The 9,533-nt window shown below is 32.2% G+C and overlaps 3 protein-coding genes across 5 annotated transcripts in view; 2 read left to right on the top strand and 1 right to left on the bottom strand.

Moving 5' to 3' along the window:
* Positions 1 to 9,533, top strand: part of LOC128397103 (apolipoprotein D-like) — an 83,503-nt gene that overhangs the window by 11,972 nt on the left and 61,998 nt on the right. The gene's annotated exons all lie outside the window — the stretch shown is intronic.
* On the top strand, positions 570 to 2,105 carry LOC128397109 (baculoviral IAP repeat-containing protein 5-like). The gene is made up of 3 exons (XM_053357788.1): positions 570 to 798; positions 943 to 1,170; positions 1,461 to 2,105. Exons 1-3 carry the CDS (start codon positions 697 to 699, stop codon positions 1,566 to 1,568), a joined length of 438 nt encoding a protein of 145 aa, XP_053213763.1. The 5' UTR covers positions 570 to 696; the 3' UTR covers positions 1,569 to 2,105.
* LOC128397082 (serine-rich adhesin for platelets-like) lies at positions 1,643 to 8,437 on the bottom strand. Of its 3 annotated transcripts, none has more exons than XM_053357754.1 (3): positions 8,045 to 8,437; positions 7,029 to 7,184; positions 1,643 to 6,723 (listed from the first exon to the last, which is right to left on the bottom strand). In XM_053357754.1, exons 2-3 carry the CDS (start codon positions 7,143 to 7,145, stop codon positions 2,227 to 2,229), a joined length of 4,614 nt encoding a protein of 1,537 aa, XP_053213729.1. In that variant the 5' UTR covers positions 7,146 to 7,184; positions 8,045 to 8,437; the 3' UTR covers positions 1,643 to 2,226. The 3 variants fall into 3 exon arrangements, with proteins under 3 accessions (XP_053213729.1, XP_053213731.1, XP_053213730.1); XM_053357756.1 differs by having other exon boundaries at positions 7,029 to 7,155; XM_053357755.1 differs by lacking the exon at positions 8,045 to 8,437 and adding an exon at positions 7,418 to 7,706.

Raw genomic sequence — 9,533 nt, 5'->3', positions numbered from 1 at the left:
TTTAACCTACTCGAGATTTTCAATTGATCTTTAACATCTATTCAAACGTTGGAATTGAATCTTTGATGATGTTGAATGGTAATTCGACGATGAATTGATAATTATATCAACTTATAAATAACAATTTGTTAAGAGAATTAAAAAAAAAGGTTAACCGGAATTGTAGTCAAGTAAATTTCATAATTTTCCCTTAAACTCGTTACCATGTCAACAGTTTGAAATCCAAGTGGAAATGTTAATTGTTTTGTTTTCAAAAGAAAGATCAACAATTAACCTCCAGAGAGACTTGATTTTAATGGGGAAAACAAAAGATACTTCATGTGAGAAATTTACAAGAGAAAAAAAAGAAAATTCCATCGACAGATTAATCCATTGACAAAGGAAAACAAATCAAGTTGATTCTTGAAAACAATTAACGGTTTACTTTTTTGCCGGTGAACTCTCATAGATGGCGTAACCTGAACGAAAACAAATTCGAAAATTCAAATGAACCAATAAGAGAGAAGAGAAAATAATTTTTTCGGCGATTTTGCTTCCATCTAACGGCCTCGAATTGCAACTTTTCGATAAGAAAACATCTGATTATAAACGATAATTGTTCCTTATGATGTTATTTTGATTTCTTCATTAATTTTAATTAATTAATTTTTTTGTGTTCCACTTCTTTTGGTTGATAGTTTTTTCGATTTTCAATAAATGGAAAGACAAGTTACTGATCACACATTGATATTCGAAAAGAATCGAGTCAAAAGCTTCACTAGATGGCCTCATAAATCAGTTAGTCTATCAAAAGAAAATGTAAGTGATTTTATTAGTTGTCATTTCTTTTCTCTTTATTTTTGATTGTTCTTTTATTAATTTTTCTTTTTCTGTGTCTTTTTTTTCTTTTTTTCTTTTGTTAATTTTGTTAACTTTCTTTCATGTTTTCTGTTAATAACTTAGATGGCTAAAGCAGGTTGGTTTAAATGTTGTGTTAACACCAATGATGATGCAGTTCAATGTTTTTGTTGTCTTAAACAATTGGACGGTTGGAAACCAGATGAAGATCCTTGGAAAGAGCATCTTGACCATAGTCCTGATTGTGAATTTGCAAAAATTGGCTTAGAACAGGATAAATTAACCTTACCACAATTTCTTGTCATTATGGAGAAAAGATCAATCAACTTAGTAGTAAGAAAATTACCCCTAACAATTTATCTCTATTGGTTTTTGCTCAATTATTACATTATTGGAATTCAAACCGGCTATTTTTCCTTAGAATCAATCATTTCATCAATTTTCAGTCTTGAATTGATCCGAAAATAACTCATAGTGTCAATGATAAACACGCAATTTCATCAGAATTATTGATGAATTACTTTCTCTGAATTACCGATAGTGTAATAAGAAGCTTTAATTTTATGGATTACAAAGTAACTAAAGTTTCATTTGTTATTCTTTTTTTTCCAATTTTCTTTTAGGAGAAGAAATTTAATGACGAGAAACATGAAGAGAAAAAATTATTAAAGAAATTAGGAATATATCAATACATTCGAGGAGATTCAAAGTCTGATACTGACGATGAATAGGAAGAGAGAGAGAGAGAGAGAGAGAGAGAGAGAGAAATGGAGGGAGAAAAGGAGAGAAATAAATTGAGATAAAGTTCTTTTTACATTTATAATCAAATTCATTAATATGTTTTATTATCATTTGCTTATTAATATTATAAATCCATCTTGTGTTTGCATCATTATTAAGTTTTTTTAATACTCAAATAAACCATTCAACATGCAAACAAACATTCACAAAGTCATTGAAAAGCAAATACAAAGGCCTTGAAATTAGTGCTGCCTAATTTTGTTTGTTACCTTAACTTTTTTCACCATCGTTTTTAGAGATGTGATTGTAATTGAAGAAAAAAATAGGCTAAGGGGAGACGAGAAACAAAATTGCATTGGAATAGGAATAAGAATCTCTAGTAAGAAATAAAAGAGTGAGAGTGAGAGAGAAGGGGAGAAGGAGAGAAGGAGAGTGAATAGAAGATTGGATGAATATGGAAGAAAAAGAGAAAAGCAAAGTGGGAGGAAGAGAGAAAAGGAGAGAAAGAGAGAGAGAGAGAAAAGGAGGTGGTGGTAATTGTGGTGTTGGTCTCGGTGTTGAATGAGTAGATTAAGTGAGTAAAGTGAATAAAGTAAAGGTAGTGAACAAGTGAAAGAAGAAAATAAAAGAAAAGGATAGTTTCAGGTTTTACAAGTTTCCACTTGGTTCATCATCTTTGGTTTCCTTTATTACGCTTTTATCCTCACATGAGATCGGACTTGCAAGCGCCGCCTCCAATTCATCTTTTAAAGAGTTTGCTGAATTAGGCATCAAATTTTTCTCTCTTTTGCTCGTAATTGCGTCAACGGGGGTGGAACAACTTGTTTTCTCCTCTCCTACTTGTTCACTACTGTAATTGCTACTACTTTCCACCGTCGATGTCATCATAGTGCTCACACTGCTGTTTCCTTCATCTCCTCCGGTCACTCCAACGGACGATGGAGATGCCGACGATGATTCATTTCTATTTTTCTCATCACCACTCATCTTTTTACCTCCTAATCTTGGTACAGCTACTTTATTGCTCGATGTTGTGCTTGTAGTTGATTTGGTTGGTTTGCTTGTTGAATTTTTACTTGCTAATGTCCGATTCGATGTACCACCAAGAGGAGCTCTTGATGCTGACGATGATGATGATGATAATAGACTGGAAGAAGTAGTTGATGGACGAGTCGATGATTTTGATAGTGTTGTTGTCCCAACACCAGGACGAGAATATGAAGACGATGAATTAGTTAATGAACGATTTAAAGCACTTGTGGTACTTTTATTAATTAATGAAGATGAGGCACCAGGTGAAGGTCGATTTAACATAGTACCAGTCGAGGCTCTTTTAGATGGAGCGACACTCTTACTAGTTGCTCCAATTCCAGTTCCAGTTCCAGTTCCAGTTCTAGTTGTAGTTGTAGTTTTCGAGATCGTTGAAGGTTTAGTTCCAGTGGTAGAAGACAAAGTAGACGAAGGATTAGTTCGAGATGTTGCCAATGTTGATCGTATTGGAGCTTTGACTGTTCCAATAGTCGAACTTGACATTCCAGTGGTGGTTTTGGTTCCAATGGTGGAAGAGGAAGTTCCTGGTCTCTTGGATAATCCAGAAGTTGCTGATGAAGTTCCGGTTGTAGTTCGAGTCAAAGGTTTTGAAGTAGTTGATGATGATAAAGAAGATGATGTTCCTCTTGATGATGATGATGTTGAGGTTGTTGTCCTAGAGGCTAAAGAAGATACTCTAGAAGTGGTTGATGATGTTCCTGTTGTTCCTGATGCTGTTAAAGTCTGTGTGGGCCTTTTGTTTAATGTTGATGCGCTTCCAACTCTTGATGTGCTCGTTGAGTTTCTGACATTTGATGTTAATGTTGATGTTGATGTGGGTTGACGAGAAGTTGCTAATTTACCGGTAGTTGAACTAGAACTTGATTTAACCGTTGAAGTTAATCTCGAACTAGAGGTTCCACTTGGAGCCAAAGGTTTTCTAGTATTAGAAACAGTTGATGTCGATTTTAACGCTGCTGTTCGAGATGAACTAGTAGTTGTACTACTTTTACTTGGAGGTAAAGTTGATTTTTTCGAAACATTAGTTTTACTAATTGTTTCCTTTTTAACCAATTCACAGCTTTTAGATCCAATTTCAGAAGCAGCGACAGCAACAGAACCCGAAATAACACCAACAGCAGCGGCAGCGGCGGTGACAGCAAGGTTAGAGGGATCAACTATTTCCACACCTTGAGATGAATTATCAGTTGATTGAGAAATAATATTTTCATCCTGATTGATCATTAAATCCTCACTTGTGATTACATTTGATGTAGACTTTTCTTCTTCTAAATTAAGTTGAGATGATTTATCGCCAATACTTGATGAATTTTCGGCTTTTATTTCTTCTGCTTCATAGATTCTCATTTCTTCTATTCCTTTTTCTATTCTTTCATCGTTTATATTTTCACTTTCTCCTTCTCCTTCTTTTTCTTTTTCTTTTTCTCTTTCCTCTAATTCTTCTTTTACTTTTACTTTATCATTTTCTGTTTCGTTTTCTTCTTTCATCTCATTATTCTCTTTCATTTCATTCTCGCCACTTAATTGCTCCATTTTCTCTCCCATTACATCTTCCGTTAATTTGCTTTCGTTCATAATATAATCACATGTTACATTTGGTGTAATGACTATAGTATTTACTTGATCATCTGAAAAATCAAGTAAACCACAACTATTATCTGGATTATCCTCATACAAAGTTGAGCCTTTTGTTTCATCACCTGTTGAAATGTCAACACTTTTATCAAAAGGATTTAATGATTCAAGTGGAATACTTTGAGTATCTTCAATGTTGATTTTTCCAGTATTTGTATTTTCCTCTTCGTTTCTCTCTGCTCTCTCTTCTTTCTCTTCTCTTTCTTTTTTCTCTTCTTTCTGCTCTTCTTTTTCCATTTTTTCTTCATTTATCTCGGAATAAGGATCAATAGCATGAGGTCCCGAACTAATCACATCGTTACTTTGATTAACGATAATCGATTGTGGTTCAATAGAATCTGCACCAAAGTAGCCACCATGATAAGGCTCAGAAACCATTCCATCTGAAACTGAAGTAATATATTGATTAACATCAATTCCGGAACCACTTAGTTGACTATCACAATCATTTTCTTTCAATTCTGGACGTAATTCTGATCCTGAAATTGTCACTGTTTCTGATGTTGTTCCTGTTGTTTCTGTTGTTGGGGATGATGGAATCTCATTTGGTGTTAAATTACTGACAAATGTTTCAGCCTGTGAAATTAAATTACTCTCCATGGTTGAATATTCTGATTCTTCAAGTTCTTGTAATTGTTGCAATTGTTCAAGTTGATGATTAAGTTGTTGTTGATGTTCACGCTGATCTTGTTGTTGTTCAAAATACACCAATTCAGGAGCAGAAGGTAATTGTTGAAAATCAGTTTTATTCTCGCCAATATCATGAATAATCATCTCCGATGAAAGATTATCTGAGTATTCGGATGACGATAAATTACTAATTGATTGTTGATTAATTAAATCACCATCATTATAACCATTATCATTATCATTATCATTATCATTACCATCACTAAAACCAACAACTTTAACACCACCAACATTACAAGAATTAAAGTTTTCTGAATCACTTAAAACATTATTATCCACTAGACCATCAAACATTTCAATCTTCTTGTTTTGTAGTTGTTGTTTTTGATCATCATCATACTGATCATGATAATCCTCTTGCTTATGTTGTTGCTCTTGTTGCTCTTGATGTTGTTGTTGTTGCTGTTGTTGATGATGCTCATGTTGGAGTTGATCGTTGTTCCCATCATCCTTAAATTCACTCATCCACAAATCTTTTTTATCCAATTTCTCGTTTTTATTTGACTCTTCGTCGTCCTTTCTTGGCTCATTTCCAACTTCATCACTTCCAATAATGTTACTGATATTTGGTTGAAATTCATCGGCAAAAGGATTCAAGGTTGAACCCAAATTGACTTTTTCTTTTTCTTTCTCTTTTTCTTTCTCTTCTTTTTCCTTTTCTGGTTCTATTTTAACTTTACCAGCATCTTCTTCTTCTTCTTCTTCTTGTTCTTTTTGATCACCATCATCATCATCTCCTCCTCCACCTCCCTCTGCACTTTGCTTCTTCTTCTCTTCCAATGATACACTAAATCCACCGGAACCAATCACTTCTTCACTCATTAATCCATTATCGATTCTTATTGGTGATCTTCCATCATCACCATTATTATCCAAATGATATTCCAAACCATTTCCATTATTAATAATAATATTGTTATTTCCATTGCCACAATCAATATGACCATTGTTATCCAAACCACTTTTAGTACTATTATTAATCGAACTGGATAGTTCACCACCACCGACACAATTTCCAATTGATTTAACAATCGATGAAACGTCTTTCAAGAAAATAACGATTGTAGTAACATTGTCACATGATCCATCTTTAATTGATTTATCGGAAAGTATTTGTGCTGTTGAATTTACCAATTCGTTTACACTTAAATCACTGTTTTTCTGTAAATGCTCATAAATTAATCCAATTGCATCTTCTGGTGTCATTCGGTCCCATAATCCATCACATCCCATGATCACAAAATCTTCAGTACCATCTAAATTGATAACCTCGAAATCAGGATCAGAAGTCACATAAGGTTTATAATCGGGATCTCCAATAGCTCGAGACACGCCAAGAGTACCATTAACTCTCCATGTATCTAAATAGAGGACAGTTCCTCCCATTTCCTCGACTCTTTCTTTTTCATCTTCTCTCTCCAAATTATGTGGATTTGTGATGAAAAAGGGTTTCCCATTACGAGACACAAGAGCCATCGAATCACCGGCCCAATGGATAAAAAGTCTCGATCTATTTTCTAAGACACATGTAACGGCGGTACAACCACTTCTACTTGCATGCTCTGCTAATGACTTGTCGGTATACTGAAAATCTGTTGCTGCGTAAGCCATTCTGATGGAATCTTCGATATAACCTGCTTTGAAGAAACGATTCTCAACCATATTCTTGTGTAAATTATCAGCAGCAAATTCTGCAGCATCTGATCCTCCATGACCATCAAATATCGCATAGTAAGAATAATGATTTTCGATATGGTTATAGTCATCACTCTAAAATAAATAAATAAATGAATAAATAAACATCATCGCTATTATAATATCATTAAGATAAAATAAACAAAATGCAGCGTATAACAAGCAGAGAAGAGATTAAGAAGGGAAATTGACAAGATGAGATATGGAGAATAGAAATCGGAAATAATTATCGGAATAAATAGAATCAAAAGAGGGACAGTGATGAGAAAAAGGAATAATAATTAACATAAGGCTCAACAAAAAGAGAAAAGAAAAAATGACAAACAAAGAGTAGGAATAAGAAAAAGATAATTTGTTTGTAAATTCGTTAATCAACTAACCTTATCTTTAAATTGACTAAGAAGATTTGGTATTACAACATGTCGATCCTCCATTGACCGGCGAGTATTTTTCACTGCATAAACAGAATATTCTGGAGACTCTTTTTCTCCCTCCATTGTGATTACACTTTAACAGATGATAAATAGATGATTATTCTGTTATATCCATTGGTTTATCCACATTGAGATTCAATCAATTCAACAGTTGAAACAAAAAAGAAAAGAGAACGAAAATAAAAAATGATTAGTTTTCAAGTGAAAAAAGTGATGAAAATGTAGAAAAGAATAAAAGAAACGAAAGAAACGAAAGAGATGATGATGACATTGAACAATCACAATATATAACAATTATTACAAAATTAACATTCAAAATAATCAAATTTACTAACAATTTAAACAACAGTAAAAAAGAACATTTTCTAAACAAAAAGCAACAGATTTTCCATGATCTGGCAAATCGGGCTTGGTCCTTGTTCTTTCTTTTTCTTTTCTATCTCTCTTTTTTTTCTCTTTTTTCTCTTCTTCTCTCTTTCTCCTTCTCTCTTTCTGTATAGAGCAAAGGCTTAAAAAACACACCCAACCAACTCCAAAAAGTGAATCTCTATTTCTTCCCTCACCCTTTTGTATATAAGAGAGAAAAAGAGAGAGAGAGAGAAAATAAAATAGAAAGACAAAAAGAAAGAAAAATAAAGAAAGAAAAGAAAAAGAAAGAGAAAAACTAATTCTGTATCACTCTAAACCCAAAAAGAAGATCACATTTAATAGAACATGATGATGAAGATAAAGATGAAAAGAACAACAACAACTAAAACATAAAAAAAAGAAGAAAGAAATAGATTATGAAAGGGAAGAGAAAAAATTGTTACTTCCGATGTGACATTAAAGTGATCGAGTAGAAAACACAAAACAAACAGTAAATTAAACACTCACATTAACATTAAATTAACATTGAGAAGAGAGAAAAGAGAAAAGAACAAAATTAATGTAAGAATTGAAGAAGAACAGATGAAAATTACCTTGTTGTTTTCTTCTTCTTCGCCGTGAAGGAGGAAAGGAAAATGGAAAGATTTTTGATTATTATGATGAATTAAACTTAATTGTCAAGTAAATTATCCTTCAGATTGCTAATGGTACTTGTGAGGAAGTTAATGTCGCACTTTAAATGAGGTTGTTGAATGATAAGAATAAAAATTTGGTATTGTTACTCTAATGATGACAATTTTTATTGTTAATGAAAAGGAAATATAAATGACGAGAGAAAACAAATTTGAAAATATTCAATATAACAAAAAGGAAGGTAAGTCTCTAAATGTTAATCACTTCAACATAAACACTAAATTATATTTAATCAACGAATAAACAAAATTAAATTAATCAAATCACTCTGACTATTAACAAGATTTGATTGTTTGGGTGTTTAGAATGAAAGAAAAGTTTCTCTTTCTTTCTCTTTCTTTCCTTAGGGTTGGGTCTTTTTCTCTAAAGGCGCGACTTTCAAATCGAGAGAAAATTAAATTTTCCAATCAACATTGCAAACAATTTATTCTAATTACAATTTAGATTAGTAGGCGTTGGAAAATTAAGTTAATTGTTATCTGATTTTTCTCATCACTGTTTCATCGACAATTGTCTGAATATTAAATCAGTCGAAAATGATTCTAAATGATAACAATTAAACTCTCACGATAAATATTAATTATCTTCTGTCTCGATCAATCAACATGCAACTTTAGTCTAACAATTAAAATTGTCTCTAAATTGTAATACCAATTTGATTATCTCTCTTTGTACAATCAATTCTTTTCATCAACTCAACTAACAATCTAACAAATCTACAGATTCGTTGGGTAACAACTAATTGTTAATAGAACCAAATTGATTCTAATTGTTTCATTTGGTTTAATAATCTCGGGACAATTTACCTTTGGTTTAATCACAATTATCTTTTTACTATTAAACTTTTTTTTTTTTTCTTTTTCATATTTCCAACCAATTTCAGTGATTAATGATTCGTCTGATTGATCAGTAAAGTAGAATCGTTTTAATCATCCTAATATTGATTTGATTTGTTTAGCACGAAGTATTAATTTAATATCTACTTACCATTTGTTGTTATTGTTGTTGGTTGATTGTGATTGTTGATCAAAACCTGTCTACCTTTTTTGTTTGTTTCATTCAGCAATTTGATCAATTTGATAAATCTGATCACTTTTGATCAACTTTGATTTTTCAATGAAGTTCTTAAAGTTATCTAATTGTCTTGTCATTCAATTGAAAAATTGACTAACCAAACTTAAGAATTGATTAAGAACAACTTTTGATTGACTTTCTTTTTCCCCTATTGTATTTACTGATTTTTTCACTATTATTATCATTGTTTTTCCGTGCGACCTTTTCACCTCCGTTCAATTTTTCATGATCGACAATTTAATCCACAAAATTTATATTTATTCAATTTTGCAACAACAAAAAGGTCATTAAACTTGTAAACACGATATTCAATTG

Source organism: Panonychus citri, unplaced genomic scaffold, assembly GCF_014898815.1.
Source record: "Panonychus citri isolate SS breed McGregor unplaced genomic scaffold, ASM1489881v1 Contig00028, whole genome shotgun sequence".
Classification (NCBI taxonomy): domain Eukaryota; kingdom Metazoa; phylum Arthropoda; class Arachnida; order Trombidiformes; family Tetranychidae; genus Panonychus; species Panonychus citri.
This window is presented reverse-complemented; position numbering and strand designations above follow the sequence as displayed.

Excerpts from the sequence above, each read along its gene's own strand:
- LOC128397082 (XM_053357754.1), bottom strand. The coding sequence starts at position 7,145 with ATGGAGGGAGAAAAAGAGTCTCCAGAATATTCTGTTTATGCAGTGAAA. Across the intron at positions 6,724-7,028 it reads TTAGTCAATTTAAAGATAAG|AGTGATGACTATAACCATAT; the intron begins GTTAGTTGATTA and ends TATTTATTTTAG.
- LOC128397109 (XM_053357788.1), top strand. The coding sequence starts at position 697 with ATGGAAAGACAAGTTACTGATCACACATTGATATTCGAAAAGAATCGA. Across the intron at positions 799-942 it reads TTAGTCTATCAAAAGAAAAT|ATGGCTAAAGCAGGTTGGTT; the intron begins GTAAGTGATTTT and ends TTAATAACTTAG. Across the intron at positions 1,171-1,460 it reads AAAGATCAATCAACTTAGTA|GAGAAGAAATTTAATGACGA; the intron begins GTAAGAAAATTA and ends ATTTTCTTTTAG.